The 20,823-nt window shown below is 47.9% G+C and overlaps 1 protein-coding gene and 3 non-coding genes across 4 annotated transcripts; all 4 read right to left on the bottom strand.

Moving 5' to 3' along the window:
• Positions 1 to 1,641: 1,641 nt before the first annotated feature.
• On the bottom strand, positions 1,642 to 1,723 carry TRNAS-CGA (transfer RNA serine (anticodon CGA)). The gene has a single exon. It is a non-coding gene; the product is annotated as a tRNA-Ser (tRNA).
• A 6,298-nt stretch (positions 1,724 to 8,021) lies between these two features.
• On the bottom strand, positions 8,022 to 8,103 carry TRNAS-CGA (transfer RNA serine (anticodon CGA)). Its single transcript has one exon. It is a non-coding gene; the product is annotated as a tRNA-Ser (tRNA).
• Positions 8,104 to 19,005: 10,902 nt separating this feature from the next.
• On the bottom strand, positions 19,006 to 20,214 carry LOC149344826 (uncharacterized). The gene has a single exon (XM_089547312.1). It carries the CDS (start codon positions 20,212 to 20,214, stop codon positions 19,006 to 19,008), a length of 1,209 nt encoding a protein of 402 aa, XP_089403438.1.
• Positions 20,215 to 20,705: 491 nt separating this feature from the next.
• On the bottom strand, positions 20,706 to 20,787 carry TRNAS-CGA (transfer RNA serine (anticodon CGA)). Its single transcript has one exon. It is a non-coding gene; the product is annotated as a tRNA-Ser (tRNA).
• Positions 20,788 to 20,823: the final 36 nt, after the last annotated feature.

The following is a 20,823-nucleotide window of genomic DNA, read 5'->3' as shown; positions in this document are numbered from 1 at the left end:
TGGTATAGGTAAAATAATTGACAACCTTAAGATATCCTCCAGTGCTGGTGTTGATTGCATTACTACAAAGTTCCTGAAAAGTACGAAAATGTATTCATCGCTCGCCTTAACTAAAATATTTCAGCAATCATTGGAGAAAGGTGAACTACCCGCTGATTGGAAGATTGGTAAGGTGGTCCCAGTGTATAAATCTGGTAACAAACACTCGCCTCTTAACTACCGGCCAATATCAATTACCAGCATTCCATGTAAAATCTTAGAGCACATACTCTTTTCACATATTGTCACTTTCCTTGAATCAAACTCGTTTTTTCGTCCTTCTCAGCACGGTTTTAGGAAGTCCTATTCATGCGAAACACAGCTACTCTTATTCACACACAAACTTCACGCAATTTTAGACCGTCACTCGATCGCCGACTGCATCTTCCTAGATTTCGCGAAGGCATTTGATAAGGTTTCCCATCATCTTTTGTTACTAAAACTGCGCATGGTAGGTTTAGACACTAACATTTTAAAATGGCTCGAAGTTTTCCTTACTCATCGAAAGCAGTTTGTTGCCGTCAATAATGTTAATTCCGCCGTTCACCCTGTTCTTTCCGGGGTTCCCCAAGGCACCGTCTTGGGTCCCCTGCTTTTTCTTATATTCATCAACGACTTACCCAGCAATCTTTCTTCTTCTGTACATCTTTTCGCGGATGACTGCGTCCTTTTTCGGGAAATAACAAATGATAACGACAAGCACATGATTCAAACTGACCTTAACACTATTTCAACATGGTGCAAAACTTGGAATATGACTTTGAATGCTGAAAAGTGCAAACTTATGCGCATTTCTCGTGTTAATAGCGATCTTCCCGTAAATACTCTTAATGGTGTGCCACTCGATTCAGTTACAAAATATAAGTACCTCGGAATTCATATTACGTCTAACCTTAACTGGCATGCGCACATTGAGCACATCACTAACGAAGCTAATCGCATGCTGGGATATCTGAGACGTAATTTTCACCCAGCGCCGACTAACATCAAACTTCTACTCTATACCACACTCATACGTTCACAACTAGAATATGCGTCATCAGTCTGGGACCCTGGTGTTAAGAGTTTGATCGACCAACTGGAAATCGTACAACACAAATCAGCGCGCTTTATTCTCTGTGACTTCCGGCGTACGTCAAGCGTAACGGCTATGAAGGCTACATTGGGCCTAACTTCGCTTGCATCACGACGCAAAATTGCACGCTTGTGTCTTTTTCACAAAATATTTCATCATGAGTCCATTCGCTGCGAGTTACTTCTTCCCCCTTCATATATTTCACGCCGCACAGATCACATACATAAAGTAGTCATTTCTGCATGCAAAACTAAAACATTCTCGGATTCCTTTATTCCTCACACGTCATATGACTGGAACCACCTTCCTTCTTCAGTCGCCACAATTCCTGACCCTGTATTGTTTCGGACTGCAGTTACCGCTTCTGTTGAATGATATATTGTGTTTATCACTTATTCTAACTTCTCTGTTTTGAAAATTTATTGTTCTCTGCTGCTGTTTGTATTTTTTGCAGTCTTATGTATTACCCACTCTCCTCTGTAATGCTTTGCCCTGAGGGTAAAATAAATAAATAAATAAAAAGGGTACGCAGCCGACAGGATTCGAACCTGTGCGGGGAGACCCCAATGGATTTCGAGTCCATCGCCTTAACCAGTCGGCCACGACTGCTTTTTTTTTTCTTTATTGCCTGACTTCGGCAAGAACCACAGTACACAGATACACTCACAGAGCACAATGAGCAATAATAAACAACACTATCCGCCTGGCGGTGCGTCGCTTCGTCACGTTAAAACTCTTTAAGCGTCACTAAAGGCTCGACTCTTTCGAGCTACTCGGGAGCTTCAGGAGCAAGTTTCTGAACTTCGATATACTTATGCATGCACTCCCGAAAATAGATCCGTGCTGGCCGTGCATCAGGATCGCGATGATATGCTGCCATTCTGGAGCGGCAAATACAATGGAGGCCCATTAGCATAATAAGGTCGAATGGTGTCCCGTACTCATTCTCTAGAGGCAAGTACCGAATACCATGAGAGTCGAGCGGAAATTCCTTTTTTAAAGTCGTTTCTAAGATGTGCCAAAAGTATACCCCCTCCCAACAGTGCAAAAAAACATGGTCTATTGTTTCTGGTTGTTTACAAATTAAACAATGTGATCCCCAAGGTAGAAATAAATGCTTCCTTTCCAAGAATTCCTTTACTGGTAGTGTTCCGGTATGTAATTTAAAGAAAAAAGTTTTTGCACTTGGCGGCACCTGCATCGCCTTCACACGCTTAAGTACGTCGCGCCCTAGGCCTCCATTGTATAAGGCCCTGTACATAGGTTGTGGAAGAACTACATCGCACAAATCTTTATACAACTTCTTCCTGCTAACAGAAGATAAATATTCATACGAAAATCGAACAGACAGGAATCGAACACTCGCGACAACCTCTCTAAAGTAACCAAAAATACGTCCCGAGAAACTATCGGTTGAGACAACAAATTCCGGCAGTGCATTTCCGAGCCTTAATTGGCACACAGTGCGCAAAAACGGATCACTTACATCGCGCACAATACAAAATCTGCTTACAATCTTCCGCAGAAATAAGTGTCCCAGACTCAGGCCACCGTCCTTCACCCGCCTAAACAAATTGGTCCGGCTGCAGCGTTCCCAGTCCGCAGCCCACACAAAAACGGCAAAGATCCGGTGCAGTCTCTGTACGTTCATCCTTGCACAATGCAACACTTGCATCACGTACCACAGCCTAGACATAAAAAACAGATTACACACTGTGGCCCTTGCGAAAATTGAAAGATGTCGCCCTTTCCACCTCTCCACCTTTTCACGCGTGGCTTGCGTCTGTGCTTTCCACTACGAATCGCTATCTCGATAACCGTCCAGTGGGACGCCTAAGTACTTTACTGAGGTCGTCACCCAGGACATGTTTGCAAAATGTCCGGGCTTCGTTGGCCATTCTCTGTGCCAAAGTCCCAGGGACTTTGACCAATTCACTTTACTACCGGTGACCTTTTTGAATTCTTTTACGCATGCCACGGCTCGGTTACACCTTCCCGGTTCACTGTGAACACCGCGACATCATCCGCATAAGCCAGCAGCTTAACTTCTGCCGCCTGTAGCTGGAAGCCTCCAATTTTTGTTCACTTTCCATGATATTCAAACATAACGCTACAATGTAGATGCAGAATAGAAGAGGGCTGAGGGGACAACCCTGGCGCAGCGAACGCTGCAGTCTAATGGGGGCCCCCAAACTCTTATTTACAATTAATCTTGTCGTGCAGCTCCGGTACGCCAAGGCGACTCCCTCGCAAATAATGGACCCTACATTCACATGGTCGAGTATGCAGAACAAGATATCGTGCGAAACACAATCAAATGCCTTCTCAAGATCTAGCTGAAGGATGGCTACACAGCTATTTGTGTTATCACAACATTCCAGCACACACCTCGCTCTATGAATATTGGAAATAATAGAGCGTCCCTTGATCCCACACGTCTGGTGGGGACCGACGATATCTTGAATTACTGACTGTAGTCTACGGGCTAAAATCTTCATGAAAACTTTATAATCTACGTTTGTGAGGGCGATAGGACGATATGCTGTGACCTGCTTTAACTTTTCTGCTTCATCGGATTTAGGGATTAGCACTGTATGGGATTTACCATAAGACGGGGGCAATTCATTTACTTTGTAGGCTTCATTATACACTGCTGTCAGTACTGGCACTATTTCGTGTTTGTATGCTTTGTAAAAAGCCGCTATTAACCCATCAGGTCCAGGAGATCTTCCCAGGTTCAAATTTTCTATCGCGTGCTCGACCTCTGACTCAGTTATCGACAGCTGCAGCCTTTCTTTCTGTTGGTGATCTAATCGCGGTAAAGCACAAAGAAACTTTTCCTTGAATGCGCACACATCCACTTCTTGCTTCGCAAACAACCCCTGATAATATTCAAGAAATGGCTGCTTGATATGCCCGCTGTCCCCAGATAACGCCCCGCCCCTTTCAATCTTTTCAATGTGGTTTCGCTGAGCGTGCGTTTTTTCGATTCCTAGAGCTCGTTTAGAAGGTGTCTCCCCAACAGCTAAATCTTGCACCCTAGCCCGCACAAGTGCACCGCGATAGCGTTCTTCCTCGAAGAGTTCTATTTTGTGTTTTATTTTTCTAATGTCGTCCATCCATTTGCCTGGCTGTTCGCTTTCTTTTTGGAGAAGTTTAGCCAGTAAGGATCTTAAATTATCCTCCTCACGCCTCTCCTCTTGTCGTATACAGCTTGACCTTTCGATTGCTGCTATCTTTATTTGTTGTTTGCACAGTTCCTACTGTTGCCATACTTTCAGTTCCCCGCTCGGCTTTAATTTACTAATTTCTTCGTTTACTTTCCTGCTAGAGATGTCGTCTGTAATTACCTTATTATTTAATTTCCACATCTCCCAAGAAAACTGATTTTCTCGTTTCTTTGTCCCTATCCCACACAACACTAAACAATGATCAGAAAATGATACCGTACTACGCTGTAGCTACTGCATTTTGTAAAAACGTCCTGCGACACATAAATGCGATCTAGCCGCGCATGGCTTGACCGCTGAAAATGTGTGAACCTCACACAACGCTGCCTTCTAAACATTCCGCTACATCATCGAGGTTGAACGTGTCTATAATTTCTGAGAGTACCTCAGTGCTTCTGTCCCTAAACGCCCGTGCACTGGTTTTGTCACAGCCTCCGAGGACGCAATTGAAGTAGCCCATGGCGATCAGGGATTTCTCACAACTGAAGTACCTTTGTACGTTTTGAAAAAAGGCTGTCCTCTCATCCACCGCATTTGGGGCGTACACACAAATGATGCGCCAATATGTTTTGTTGTACAGGAAGTCAACCAAAACAAATCGACCCGATGGGCACGCCGTATATGCCTGAACCTCAAGTCCCGGTACATTCTTTACAAAAATGAGACAACCCGCAGACGTGCCTACAGCGTGGGCCGCTACTGCAAAAAACCTAGACGTGAAACGTCGCACCATGCTCCCGGTTTCTTCTTCCCCGTCAATTTTCGTTTCCTGCACTGCCAGGACGTCAATGTCAAGCTCAGTTAAAAGGCGGTACACCTGGCTCTGCTTCTTCTTGCTTGCGAGTCCCCTGACATTAAGTTTGGTTTGGTTTATGGGGTTTAACGTCCCAAAGCGACTGAGGCTATGAGAGACGCCGTAGTGAAGGGCTCCGGAAATTTCGACCACCTGGGGTTCTTTAACGTGCACTGACATCGCACAGTACACGGGCCTCTAGAATTTCTCCTCCAAAGAAATTCCAGCCGCCGCGGCCGGGATCGAACACGCGTCTTTTGGGACAGCAGCCGAGCACCATAGCCACTGAGGCACCGCGGCGGCACCCCTGACATTAAGTTTGGTTTTGGTTTTGTGGGGTTTAACGTCCCAAAGCGACTGAGGCTATGAGAGACGCCGTAGTGGAGGGCTCCGGAAATTTCGACCACCTGGGGTTCTTTAACGTGCACTGACATCGCACAGTACACGGGCCTCTAGAATTTCTCCTCCAAAGAAATTCTAGCCGCCGCGGCCGGGATCGAACCCGCGTCTTTTGGGCCAGCAGCCGAGCACCATAGCCACTGGGCCACCGCGGCGGCTGACATTAAGTGTACCGACTTTTATGGGGAACGCATGAGCCATTTTCATGCAGAAGAAAGAGGCCGGGAACATGGTGCTTACCCTTGGCGTCCAGCGCTTGGCTAGACGACATCATTGACACCGGAGCCATCCGGTTCTGGTGCCAGGCCTGGCTGCGGGGGCGGCTTGTCGAGGGCTCTTCTCTCCGTCGACACATTTGGTCCTGGCTAGATGGACGACCGCCGTCCTTGGGTCATTTTTGCCGGCGGCTCCTCGACGCTGGGGGCTACCGCCTTGTCTCCTTCGGTTCCGGTCTGGGCTTGTGGCCGCTTCGCTTGGGCAGGGACGCTGGTCGTGCGGGCGCCGCTCTGGTCAAGGTTCTCCTCGGTCAGAGTCGCTGGCTCGGTTTCTGGGAGCGCCGGCACGCTTACTTATAGGGACACTGAGGAGAGCACTATTAATATTTTTTTTATAGTAAAATCCGATAGTTCGGCATGTCATGGCTTTGTTTCCACTTGGCCGGCAGCGAAAGATGCATTTATTTCTAAGAAATTTGGATTCGAAGTTGAAAAAGCTTTTCCCGCCGCTCTGATTCAAACTTGGGATTCTCCTATGACGGCACAGGACTAAGTGACGTGAAACATGATGTGCGCATGACGTACCGCAGACTCCATGATTCCTGGCGGCCAGCGGTGCGGCCTAGCAGCAGCCGAAAAGTAAGCTACCGGCGGCCGCACGTTGAAGGCATCTATCGGCTATTGCGGCCGTCGCTACAGTCGCTTCGATCACGTTTGCACTGGCGTTTTGCCAGCGTTACGATGGATCTCGTTCTCGAAGTCGTCAGCGAAGTTCTCGCAAATAGACACCTTTAGCATACCGTGTACCTTGTTACCGCTAGCGGAATACCGTGAGCACGCCTACCGCCGGAAAACAGGCGCTGATTTGTCCCGATGCTTCAGGAGCGCGCGTAGCTGCCGGGCACGTGGCCCCATCTGGCGACGTCAAGGACATTTGCGCATGCATTGGCTGCGCCTCAGGGATTTGTGGCTTCTCGGGTCCTAGAGTTGCTAGAACCATTGGTTCTAGCAACACTGCTTTGTCCTAAGACGTCATCACGCTTGTACCTGCGAGTTTGGCCTGTGGCGGCGATACCTGCATTTTGGTTCTTGCTCTTTTCTACGTTACAAGAGCTTTGTTGTCAGTATGAGTGGCGTTTTTGTAATCAGGAGCTGGTATTCTGTCGATACAAGCCAACTTCAATTTCTCCTCAGTGTCCCTTTAATCACTCGACGCCTCCGTCTCCTTTCTAGAAGGTTCCGCCCCTTCAGGTTTCCGTCCGGCGTCGCTGCCGGAGGGTCCCGAAGAGCCCGTCGAGCCTGCTTGCTATTCGGGTTCCTCTATGCCTTTCGCAGATTCTTCGGCCTCGACTACATCCATGAGAAGTTCCGCGGAGTCGTCTTTCGATGCACCGCCCGTAGCCACCGCGTAAGTGCGGACACACTCGTTATCCGCGTAGCCGTACCGCCTACATTTCGTACAGCGGGGAACCTTGCATTCACGCCGCCCGTGGCCCGTACCATGGCAGCGCAAGCACTGCATTAGACGCCCAGGCGCCACGACAAGAGCCAACTCTCCGGCGACGCGTACCTGGTGTGGCAGGTCTTCCACTTTCAAGCCGGGCTTCAAATTCAATAGGACAGTTCTTGTCGTTGAGCTCTTTTCATTGACGCCTTGTATCCGCCACCGCTCACGCGTAACGTCGGTCACTTTGCCAAACGCCGGAGAATGCCGTCCGGATGTCGTCGTCGGCCACACCGTGAAGCATCCAGTGTAGCCGCAGCTTTACCTGCTGGTCTTCGGGGTCGATGATGAGGCAACGGCTTTTCTTGACTTGCAGTTCATTGAAGGCGATCAACTTCCTAGCTGCCTCCGTGCTCCGCAGGGTAACCGGCCACACATGGTTGATTTGGTACGCCCCAAACGCGACCACGTCGGGGAGCGTACCGGTCTCGGCCAGGACGTCACCGAAGTCCTCGACTCGGAACGGCCTCGCTCGCACATCGCCGTGAAGAAAAACGGTGTGGAAAACAACACGTCCTGTTGGCAGTGTCGGCAAAATAATCTGGTAATCCTTATCATCGCAGTCATCGGTCCTGTTTCCGCGGCCGTCAAAGGCCGCTATCGCCGCTCCGCTGGAGCCCATGACCCTGCGATCCGTTCAGCTCGGCTGCCGGAAGCAGAATGAACGGCCACGACTGCAGATGCCTTCGCAACACTCGTTTTGTAAACTCCTTTTGTATGTATGACCTGTGTGTGAATAAAAAATTTCAGCTCATCAACCAGGGCACGCAGCCAACAGGATTCGAACCTGTGCGGGGAGACCCCAATGGATTTCGAGTCCATCGCCTTAACCACTCGGCCACGACTGCTTTTTTTTTTTCTTTATTGCCGGACTTCGACAAAAGTCACACAAAGCACATTCACCAAAGACAATCACAAAAACTAGCACAATAGTAGCCTAAAACCCACTTTGGTTAGGCGTTGTCAGATTAAAATTCTCTGAGATGCGTCAAAGGTTCTAACTTTGACAACCACTATGGAACACATGGACTTGTTTGTACTATCTCACAAAACCTGCGGATATTTTCCCGGAAATACATTCAAGCCGGCCTCGCGTCCGGGTCACAGTGGTACCCCGCTCTTCGAGAGCGCCATATACTGTGAAGGCCCACGAGCATAATAAGATCATCTGGTACGCCACTTTCGTTCTCTGTAGGCAGAAACCTGATTCCTTGAGGGTGCAGCGGTAATTCTTTCTTTAAGGTCCTTTGCAGGACGTCCCAAAAATAAACTCCCTCCCAACAATGAAGAAAAACGTGATCTACGGTTTCTGGTTGCTTGCATATCAGACAAAGTGATCCTCATGGAAGAAAGAGCCCCCTAGCCTGTTGAAATGATTTCACACTCAAAGTGCCTGTGTGCAACTTGAAAAAAAAAAAGTTTTTATCCCTGCCGGCAATTGCATATTTTTAACTCGTTTAAGGACATCGCTTCCTGGGCCTCCAGAGTATAAGGCTCTGTACATAGGTTCCGCGAAAACAGTTTCACATAGCCCCTTATACAACGTTTTCCTCTTAACATTGCTTAGAAATTCTATTGAAAAACGGGCGGTCAGAAAACGAACACTGAGGACAATCTCTCTAAAAAACCCTGCAGTTCGTCCAGTCATTTGTTGTGTTGAGACAACAAACTCCGGTAAAGCACGCCCGAGCCTTACTTGGCACATGGTACGAAGAAAGGGATCCTTAATATCCCGTAAAAAAAAAGAACGTATTTACAACTTGGCGCAAAAACAAATGCCCGAGTCCAAGTCCGCCTACTTTGACGCTCCGGAAAAGATTCGACCGACTACACCTCTCCCAACTTGAGGCCCAAATAAAAACTGTGAACACACGATGAAGCTTTTGTACATTCAACCGAGAGCAGTGCAACACTTGCATGACATACCAAAGCTTACTTATGAGAAAAAGATTGCAAACCGTGGCTCTCGAAAAAATAGACATATGGGCGCTTTTCCATGTTGCTGCCTTCTCACGCGTTTCTTTCACTTGCTCTCGCCAATAAGGCTCAGAATCTTGATAAAATTCCAACGGACCGTCCAGGTACTTAACGGGTGCTGTCACCCATGAAACATTGGCGAAAGTTTCTGGGGCTGATGGCCAATCACTGTGCCAGAATCAAAGACGCTTCCGCCAGTTCACCAAGCTTCCGGTAACTGCACTAAAGCGCCTTGAAATGTCGACCGTATGGGTTACACTGCTCTAATCGGTACAAAACACAGCGACGTCGTCTGCGTATGCAAGCAACTTCACTTCCGCTGCCAGCACTCGAAAACCGTGGATTGAATCGTTTTCAATAATTCTTAGACACAATGCGTCAATATATATACAAAACAACAGAGGGCTGAGGGGGCAGCCTTGGCGCACCGAACGTTGTACGCTTATGGGGGCCCCCAACTTCTTATTTACAATTAATCTTGTACTGCAGTTATTGTAAGCCATGGCAACTCCCTCACTAATTACTGACCCGACATTAATATGGTCTAGAACACAAAACAAAAGTTCATGAGACACACAATCAAAAGCTTTCTCGAGGTCGAGCTGGAGGACTGCCACACGGTCTTGCGTGGTATCACAGCACTCGAGCACGCACTTTGCTTTGTGGATGTTATTTACAATGGAACGCCCTTTTATCCCGCATGTTTGGTGTGAGCCAACTAATACCCGTATGACGGTTTGTAACCTGGCCGCTAGAACCTTCATGTATATCTTATAATCCACGTTTGTCAAAGCGATCGGCCTGTAAGAGGACACCTGTCTTAATTTTTCTATCTGCTCGGTTTTCGGAATAAGTACGGTGTGAGATGACGCGTACGATGCGGGAAGTGAATGTAATTTATAAGCTTCGTTGAACGCAGCGGTCAGTATTGGTGCTAGATCGTTCTTAAATGTTTTGTAAAACGCCGCGCTCAGCCCGTCAGGTCCAGGCGACTTTCCCGCGTTCAATTCATCTATGGCCCGTTCTACTTCGGCTTCACTAATCGCTCGCTCCAATCTTTGTCTTCATCGTCTACACGAGGCATAGCCTCCAAAAAATCTTCTTTGAACCGTGCCACATCTACTCGATGCTGGGCAAAAAGCATTTGATAATGATCAAAAAAGGCTTGCGCGATACTGTCGTTGTCATACACCGTTTGGCCTCCCCTCTCAACTTCTGCTACGTGATTGCGCCGTGCGCGCGCTCTTCCTATTCCCAGTTCTCGCTTTGTGGGCGTCTCACAAGTAGCAAATTCTTCGGCTCTCGCGCGCACAAGCGCACCTCGATATCGGTCTTCTTCAATCACTTCTATCTTTTGCTTGATTTTTTTTATATCGTCTAAGAACATACCCGGTGATTTGCACTCCTCAGCAAATAATTTGTCAAGCAGGGACCTTAATTGTGCTTCGTGTAACTTTTCTTGGTATTTTATACAGCTAGCTCTGTCGATAGCTTTTATCTTATTTTTTTTTGCAAATTTCCCATTGCATCCCCCTTATGTGTATGCCGTCGCACGTTACTTTATTTACTTCTACTTTTACCATCTCAGTGAATGTTTCGTCCCGTAAACGCTGGTTATTTAATTTCCATAAGTCCCACTGAAATACACTAGATCGTCTTTTAACTTCCTATATTGCGTTGCACCATGCAGTGATCTGAGAAAATCACGGGCACGACATCATAACTATTGCATTTTTGCACCAGATCTAAAGATACATAGACTCTATCGAGACGAGCATGACTACTGCGTTGAAAATGCGTGAACCAAACATTACGCGTGCTTTCCACACATTCGGCCACGTCCTCCAAGGCAAAAAGATCTGTAATTGGCTCAAAACATCGGTACTTCCATCCCGGTGGGAACGTGTGCTGGTTTTATCAGCAGCATTCAAAACACAGTTAAAATCACCCAGAAGAACTACCTGTTTTTCAGTGCTTAGATATTGCTAGATACTTTAAAAAAACACGACTCGCTCCTCCAGCACGTTGGGCGCATAAATGCAAATGAATCGCCATTCAACCCTCGCAAAACAAAAGTCAACCACTACACATCGCCCCGATGGACATGAAAAATGCGCCTGCACCTTAAGACTCGGCAGTTTTTTAACAAAAATAATACATCCGGCCGATGTGCCATTTGCGTGGCTAACGACTGCGTAATATCTGGCCGTAAAACGCTGCATTAAAATCCCGGTCTCTTTGTCCCATAGAGTTTCTTACTATTACCTAGAGGGAAAGCTGGCAAGCCGTCTATGGGAGTTTGCATGGAGACCCCACGTGACCACCTCAGCCACCATGGGCGCTCAAAGCATCATGGGGCGGTGAGCTACTTGTTGCGGAACTGTAACTTTTGGCCAAAAAATAATAAAAAAATAAAGCTGTTTGATAGCTACAAACGTCCTAACATTCAATATCTTGTCTAATGATTGCAACAAACGAGCAGAAAAGCATTTAAGTGCAAAGTTTGCCTAAAATAAGACATGACTAGCTTTCCTATTGGCCAAGTGATGAAGACTAAAAAAACTAATATTTCGTAATTAACAGGCGCACTTTTAAAAGTAAATAAGTTTTCAAAAAAAATTTTGTTGTTTAGATACTTTAAGAGGTTTTTTAATGGCATTTCGGAAGAGTAAAACCTTTTATTGGCGTCGTGTGTCGTCGCGTCTTCACTACTATGGCTTTTGCACACTGCGTTCGCGCGAAAGTCGTCTGCGCACACACGAACTACGTTTTCGGAATGAAACGCCTTAGTACTGCCACTCTGTGTTCCCAAAAAACTACGACTGTGCCGCAACAAGTAGCTCACCGCCCCATGATGCTTTGAGCGTCCATGTTGGCTGAAGTGCAGCGCCGCCAGCTTTCCCTCTAGGTAGTAGTAAGAAACTCTATGCTTTGTCCCCTTCCACTTTTGTTTCTTGGATAGCAAGAACATCAATCCCACGGTCTGTTAGGAGGCGGTAAACTTGGCTCTGCTTCTTTTTACCCGCTAGACCCCTCACATTGAGCGTACCCATCGTGAGCTTAAGCGCAGTAGCCATTTTTATAGAGAGTGATGAGACCGAGAGATCGGTGCTTACCGCTCACGTCTAGCACGCAGCTAGACGCCGTCGCCGCCACCAGAACCATCCGGTGCAAGAGCCTGGCTCTGCTGCACAGGCCCCTTGTCGTCGACCCGCTTTTCCGACGAGACATTAAGCCGCGGCTTGAAACTGGGCCGCCGCCCTTGGGCCGTTTTCGCTGGCGGCTCCTCGACGTTGGTTACTGTCACTTTGTCTCTATAGCCGCCGGTCTGGTTGTGGGGTCGCTTAGCTGCTGCGGTGACGCTAGCAGTGTGTGCGCCGCCCTTGTCTGGGTTATCCGCGCTCCTTGACGGTTCGGCGCCCTCGGACTCTCTGGTTGCGTCGTTGCCCTTGGCGTCACCGCTGCCCGGTTTTGAAGAGGCCGTCACTGCCTGGCCCTTATCGGCTGAGTCAGTGCCTTTCGCCGCATCCTCTGCCTCAACCACGTCCATGGTCAAATCAGCCGCCTTGTCCGTGAGTACAGGCCCTGTAGCTGTCGCGTACGTGCGAACGCACTCGACCTCAGTGTGGCCGAACCGCCGGCATTTTGAGCACCGGGGCACCTTGCACTCCCGTCGGACGTGTCCTGTGCCGCGACAACGTAGGCATTGCATTGGGCGTCCAGGCGCCACAACGAGGGCCAATTCGCCACCGACTCGTACCTGATGAGTAGAGGCCGGATTTTTAGGCACTAAAAAGCACGTTTTAGGCGCCATAAATAGGCGGCTAAAATTGCATTTTAGGCACCTAACGGAGAAAAATAGGCACTATAAACTTTATCAAAAGTGCACACAGTTCCGAACTTCAGCGCGCAATATCTGCCGTACAATAAAACAAAAACACAGCAGGAATTATTTTGGACCTTAAGCAAGGTGCGAACATTAGAAGCCGTATTTTTTTAAAGCTGTCGTGCAACTTTTCGTACAATACACATGCTTCAGCAGAGCAAAAGGGACGGTTACCAATTCTTTTAAAACACTTTGGTATCCAGTAATATGCGTTGTGGGGCTAGTTGGTTCATACTCAGATTTCTTTTATGCGCACAGAAAGACGACACAATAAGACACACTTTGGTATACCTCGGAACAAACAATTCGCTTGTCGTGTACAAAAGTAGAAACGATGAACACCTTAACAGGAGGCCATGTATTTAGGAATTGATAGGAATGTTGTGAGTGCAAAGCATCTGACATATGAGTTCTGTCTTCGCTCACACAGGAATTGAACTTATTTACTGCAGTCATACACGATGCTTCAACATTAATAAATATGTTGTCATTTGTGTAAACAGTGTTTTATAGTTTGTGGCTTCACGTGTCTGGAGCCAAGCGACTATCAAATGGTGCTTGCCATTAGAAGTGTCTGGAAACCATGAATACGAGATGCTAGAAAATGTTACACACAGTGCTGCTCGATGCGGAATATGTCGAAAAGAATCATAGTTTTGCACGGGTCTAGGTACATCCACGAGGATCCATGGTAAAATAAACATCATCCATCTAGAAATCACTGTTAAAGCAATGGAAGCAGTCATTGAGTCATTTACTTTATGGTTTGAGTGCACGAATGCGTTTTCGTATGCATGCACGACTGCCAGCTGTCTAGTGTGGCCTGCTCCAACAAGATTACCGCCAAATGCCATTTGATGAAGATGGCATGCGGCTGGGGCACAAGGAACGAAAGTAAGGCAGGTTACCCAGGTGGAAATTTTAACCAGTTAAACTGTTTCCAGCAGGTTTATGGAACATTTTACAGTTGGTTTCAATTGGAAACAACTGGGAATTATTTGGACGAACCTATAACTTGATCTGTATACTTTCCGAAATGTGGTGCCATCTGGTCAACTACCACTTTAACAGCCAAATCATCAACAAGCCGCTACGATAAAATGACAGAAAATAGGAAAAAGGTTGATTCGATATTTTCGGCTGACGTGGTTGGTATTGTGTACGCAGCCGGCGTAGGTGCAGTGTTCACCACAGCCAACTGACGAGGTCATCTCATGTTGCCACGGACGTGTTCTACTCAAAACGGAAATCGATTCGAAAGCAAACAGAATTTGAAAGCAAAACCACAGCGTATTAAGGCCCCTTTTCTGTAAAATAGGGCATTTTTAGGCACCGACGTCGGAAATAGGCATTTATAGGCACTGACACCCAAAATAGGCATTTATAGGCACTATAAAAACAGTATTAAACATATTGTCAACGCCTAATTCGTGCTCATATGTAAAAATGGTGCGCCTACGAAGCGTTGAAAAAAATAGGCATTTGCCTAAAATGCGGTCTCTACTGATGAGGCAGGTCGTCCACTTTCATGCCAGGTTTCATTTTCAGAAGAATGGTCCTCGTAGTCGAGCCCTTCTCCTTGACGCCTTCGACGCGCCAACGCTCCCGCGTCACCTCCGTCACCTTTCCGTACGCCGCGAAAGCCGTTCGGACATCTTCATCGGGTACGCCGTGTAGCAACCAGTGGAGCCGCAACTAGAGCTGCTGGTCCTTGGGGTCGACGTTAAGGCAACGGCGTTCTTTAACCTTCAGCTCCTTCAGCGCAGCCAATTTCTTAGCACCATCCGCAGAGTCGAACGTCACCGCCCAGACGTGGTTGATATGGTACGCCCCCAACGCTACCACGTCGCGGAGCGCGCCAACGTTGGCGAGAGCATCCCTGAAATCTTCGACCTTGTACGGTCGCATTCGCACGTCAGCGTGCAAAAAAACGGTGTTGAGAACAACACGTCCTGTAGGCAAAGTCGGCAAAATAATCTGATACTCATCTTCAGCGTGTTCAATCCTGTTACCGCGGCCGGAGAGGGCCTCTGTCGCTGCTCCGTTGGAGCCCATGATTGTGCGTCCGCACCGAACGGTAGCCGGAAGTAGAATGACCACTCGGCCACGACTGCAGATGCCTTCGCAACACTCCTTTTGTAAACTCCTTTTGTATGTATGACCTGTGTGTGAATAAAAAATTTCAGCTCATCGACCAGGGCACGCAGCCGACAGGATTCGAACCTGTGCGGGGAGACCCCAATGGATTTCGAGTTCATCGCCTTAACCACTCGGCCACGACTTTTCTTTTTCTTTATTGCCTGAATTGTTCATCCAAACACCAAACAAGATCACAGAAAGGAAGGACAAGCTTTCATATCACAATCATAATATTCTTCAGCCGTCCTTCGGCTGAATTTATGCGATTAAAAGTCTCTGAGATTTATCAGCACTTCCACGCGTTCCAGCCATTCAGGCACACATTTCTGCACTTTTTGCTCATTTACATAGCTTCTAATACTTTCCCTAAAGAACTGTCGTGCTGAACGAGCATCAATGTCACCATTCTCAACAGACATTCTGCTTTTCCATATGCTATGCAAGGCAAATAACATGATAAGATCGAAAGGTGTGCCATCATCACTCTCTACTGGGAGGAACCTGATGCCATGTGGGTTCAGGGGGAGTTCTTTTTTTTAGTGTCCGCTGGAGAACATCCCAAAGAAAAATGGCGTCCCAGCACTCCAGAAACACATGCTCGATGGTTTCGTCCTTTCGGCATATGATGCAGTGCACCCCCCAAGGCACAAAAAGTCCTTTCTGGTCCATCCACTTTTTGACCGTTAGCGTACTGGTGTGGAGCTTAAAAAAGAACGTCTTAGCCCCAGCCGGCACCGGCATCGTCTTCACTCTTTTCAAAACATTTTTCCCTTTTTGGAAAGAAAACATCGTCCTATACAATGGCTCAGGAAGCACAACATCACACAAATCTTTGTACAGCTTTTTCCGACTGACACCACACAAATATTCTAACGAAAAACGGACAGTCAAAAATCTGCAAGCCAGAACAACTTCCTTTAGGAAGCCATAAATGCCTCCTGGTATGTAGTCAGTCGAGACAACGAGATTCGGTAGAGCTCGTCCCAAGCGCAACTGACAGACGACACGGAGAAACGGGTCCTTTGTTTCTCTGAGAAACATAAAACGATGGACGATTTGGCGCAGAAAAATGTGAGCAAGCCCAAGGCCTCCTGAACTGACTTGCCGAAAAAGGTTTGTCCTACTTGTCCTCTCCCAAGAGGACCCCCACACATAAACAGCGAACACACGGTGCAACTTCTGAGCATTGACTCTCGAGCAGTGTAGTACTTGCAGTACGTACCAAATTTTGCTGATTAAAAATAAGTTGCAAGTAGTTGCTCTAGAAAATATTGACCAGTTCCACCCTTTCCATTTCCCCACTTTCTCCTGAAGCTCAGTCGATTAACTTCTCCAGTATGGGTCACTGTCTCGGTAGAATCGAAGTGGAGCTCCGAGGTAACTGACGGGGGTCGTCACAAAGCTAATACTGGCGAAAGTACCGGGGGTCACAGACCAGTCGCCATGCCAGAAACCCAAGCACTTTGCCCAGTTAACTGAGCTCCCGCTTGCAGCACAAAAATCTCTTGCAGTTTTTACAACTTGTGTGATGCTGTTGTAATCAGTACAAAAAACCGCGACATCATCTGCATAAGCAAGCACTTTCACTACTGCTTGCTGTAGTTTGAAACCTCGTATTTGCTCGTGATTTATGATGCTCAGACAAAAGGATTCTAAAAACAAACAAAATAGGAGGGGAGAGAGGGGGCAGCCCTGGCGTACTAAGCGCTGTACTTCAATTCTCTCCCCCACGGATTTGTTTACTATTAGCCTGGTTGTGCAGGCCTCGTAAGCCATGGCCACGCCCTCTTTAATAACGTTCCCGACATTAGCATGGTACAGTAGACAGAGAAGAACATCATGGGGCACTTTATCGAATGCCTTCTCAAAATCAATCTGGAGCATTGCTACTCCATCTCCTGCAGCATCGCAACATTCTAGAATACTACGGGCGACGTGAATGTTGGTGAAAATAGATCTGCTTTTAATTCCACATGTTTGGTGGTCTCCCACAGTATCTTTTATCACGGTTTGTAGTCTTTTAGCTAGTACTTTGATCAAAATCTTATAATCAACATTGGTGAGACTTATTGGTCGGTACGATTTGACACTACGTAACTTATTTATGTCATCTGTCTTTGGAATTAAAACTGTGTGGGATGAAGCAAAGGATGGAGGCAGCGTTTTCAGATCATACGCTTCGTTAAAGACCGCTTGGAGAACTGGTGACAGCAGTCCTTTACACGCTTTGTAAGAGGCTGCGCTAATCCCGTCTGGCCCCGGCGACTTCCCGGGATTTAGGTTTTCGATTGCACTATTCACTTCTTGCAGCGTAATAGGCTGTTCCAACAATTCTTTGGTCGTCTCATCGAGCCGCGGCAGTAAGGGCATATACTCTGCTTTGAAGCGTTCAACGTCAACTGCACTTCGAGAGAACAGCTCTGCATAATATTCAAAAAAAGCCCGTTCTATTTCCTTCGAGTCGCTCGTGACACGCCCTTTCCATTCCACTTCTGCAATGTGATTTCTACGAGCGTGCCACTTTTCTGTGCTTAACGCTCTTTTTGTAGGCACTTCTCCCCTTATCAGGTGTTTAGATCTCGCTCTGACAAGTGCACCACGATATCGCTCCGCATCTAACATCTCAAGATTGTGTTTGAGCGCTCGAATATCTGTGATGAACAAACCCGGTCTCTTGCACTCTTCTTGCATTAGGCGTTGCAGGTTTGCGCGCAATGCATTTTCTTCAGCTCGTTTTTCTCTTGCCACTGCGCTTCCTCGTTCCATTGCCATTAGTTTAAATTCTTGTTTAAAACCCTCCCACTTCGCTGCAAGTTTTGTTACCCTCTCCTGATTCATATTCGCAACAAGTCGTTCTACATCATTCATGAAGCCGTCATCCTCCAATAATTTCGAGTTTAGTTTCCACATTTGCCAGTTGAATTTCTTTCCCTTGTTTTCCTTATTACCGATCGTGACCGTGACCAAACAGTGATCACTAAATGACACTGGGCGTACCTGATACTCCAGACACAAAGGTACAAGGTCAAGGGATACATATGCCCTATCTAAGCGAGCATGACTAGATGCCTGGTAATGTGTGAACTGAACAGTGCGTCCAGCCCCCAAGCATTCGGCCACGTCTTCCAGACCACACTCATTTATCAGATCAGCAATAACAGTTGTGCTAGCATCACTGAACGATCGGCTACTTGTTTTGCCATCCGCTGAAAGCACACAGTTGAAATCTCCAATCATAACAACAAGCCTCTGGCAGTTGCAACATTGGCGAAGGCTTTCAAAAAACTCGCGTCGATCATTCATGTTATTTGGCGCGTACATACAGATTACACGCCATTCACAAGATCCAAACGATACATCACAAACCACAAGACGACCCGACCCACATGTCATGACGGACTGAATCACGGCATCAAGACACTGGCGCACAAAGAGAACACATCCTGCTGACGCTCCGACAGCGTGGCTAACAACAGCATTGTACCTCGTTGTAAACTGACTAACCATTCTCCCGGCTTCCTCCTCATCATCAGCTTTTGTTTCCTGTACAGCGACTATGTCTAACTCCTGCTCGCTAAACAAACGAAACAACTGATTTTGCTTCCTTTTCGCAGCCAGCCCTCGAACATTAATAGTCGCGAATCGAACTGCTCTTTCGAGCCGTATCATCGCTTAGGGGAGAAAACCCGGGAGCATGGTCATACCTTTAGCCGAGGCAGTGGCTTGGCACCACGCCGTCACAGCTGCCTCAGGACTGAGAAGGGGGTGGCGCCCCCGCCACCCGGTTCTCTGAGAGCACGTTCGGCCGAGGACGAAAGGGCGCCCGCCGCGTCGGAAAAGCCGCTTTTGTGGGTGGTTCCTCGTCGGCCACTGTCTCGGGAGCCTCAGTTCCGTCCGCACTGTCCTCATGAGCACGCTTTGATGCAGCACCGCTGCTCGCTGCCTCGACGTCCTCCATGGCTGCTACCTCAGAGGCTGCCAACGTGTTGAGGGTGTCACCTGCGCCTGCAGCTGCGTCGCTGATTCTGGACCCGCTTGACGTAGCCACACAAGCCACAGGAACTTGTGGCTCCTTGCCAATTTCTTCGGTGTCTTTAGTCTCAGATGAAGGGGTCAGAGGCGTAAGAGACCCTTTTACTGCAGCCTTCTCGCTTTTCTGGCCAGCTGCTTCTTCGGCATCCGCCTCATCCATGAGGAGCTCCGAAATGTCACTCGTCGCAGGCCCGGTTACATTCGCGTACGTCTTGACGCACTGCGTCTCGTCGTGACCGTACCTGCGGCAAAGAGCGCAACGCGGAACCTGGCAATCCTTACGGATGTGCCCAGTGGTCTTGCAGCTGAGGCAGAGCGGCGCCCTGCCAGGCACGACGACAAGAGCAAGCTCACCTGCTACCTTTAGCTGATGAGGGATATCGTCAAGCTTTACACCGGCCTTAAGATTCAGGGACACGGTGCGTGTGGTCGAGCCCTTTTCACTTACGCCCGGTGCACGCCACCTTTCTCTGGTGATGTTCGTCACTTTCCCGAACGGCAACAGCGCTGCACGTATATCTTCATCTTCCATGCCATAAAGCAACCAGTGCATCTTCAAACGGACAGCCTGGTTATTCGGGTCGACGATTAGACACCGGCGATCCTTTACCTTCGCCTCGTTGAAGGCCAGTAGCTTACGTGTCGTCTCCGTGTCCTTCAACGTCACCGCCCAAACGTGATTCATTTGGTACGCCCCCAGCGCAACCACATCTTGGAGCACACCAAGCAGCACCAAAGCGTCCCTGAAATCTTCGACTCGGTAAGGCCGAGCCCTCACATCACCATGCATGAAAACAGTATTCAGCGCGATACGAACGGTTGTCAAACTTGGTAGAATAACCTGATACTCGTCGGCCGAGGCATCGAAAAACCTGTTCCCGCTGCCCGGCTGGGCCGCTGATACCGCTCGTGACGAGCCAGACATCCCGCGACCGTATCGCTCGAAAGCCGGAAGTGGAATCCACTCGGCCACGACTGCTTTTTTCTTTATTGCCTGTCTTTGGCTCATGACATTGCACAACAAAAATACACATAACGCTATATACATACGACACTGTCGTGGTCAACCAGCACGAGACTGGCTTCGTCAGCTTAAAATTCCCGCAACATACACAACGGCTCTAGTCTTGAGAGCCACTCGGGAGGCTCCGCAGCTGCTTTTTGGATTGCAAGAAACCAGTCCATGCTTTCCCGAAAATAAATTCGGGCCGGTCGTGCGTCTTTGTCACAATGGTAGCCTACCATTCTGGAGCGCCATATACAGTGGAGGCCCAAGAGCATTATGAGATCAAAAGGTGCCCCATCCTCATTATCAGTGCTTAAATAGCAGATGCCTTCGCAACACTCCTTTTGTAAACTCCTTCTGTATTTATGACCTGCGTGTGAATAAAAAATTTCAGCTCATCAACCAGGGCACGCAGCCGACAGAATTCGAACCTGTGCGGAGAGAACGCAATGGATTTCGAGTCCATAGCCTTAACCACTCGGCCACGACTGCAGATGCCTTCGCAACACTCTTTTTGTAAACTCCTTT

Source organism: Amblyomma mixtum, chromosome 5 (assembly GCF_055824585.1).
Source record: "Amblyomma mixtum isolate Tamu chromosome 5, ASM5582458v1, whole genome shotgun sequence".
NCBI lineage: Eukaryota > Metazoa > Arthropoda > Arachnida > Ixodida > Ixodidae > Amblyomma > Amblyomma mixtum.
Note: the sequence above shows the minus strand (reverse complement) of the source record. Positions and strands in the feature narration are given on the sequence as shown.

What these genes read in the sequence shown, in the direction of transcription:
- LOC149344826 (XM_089547312.1), bottom strand. Translation starts at nt 20,214, where the DNA reads ATGTCTGGCTCGTCACGAGCGGTATCAGCGGCCCAGCCGGGCAGCGGG.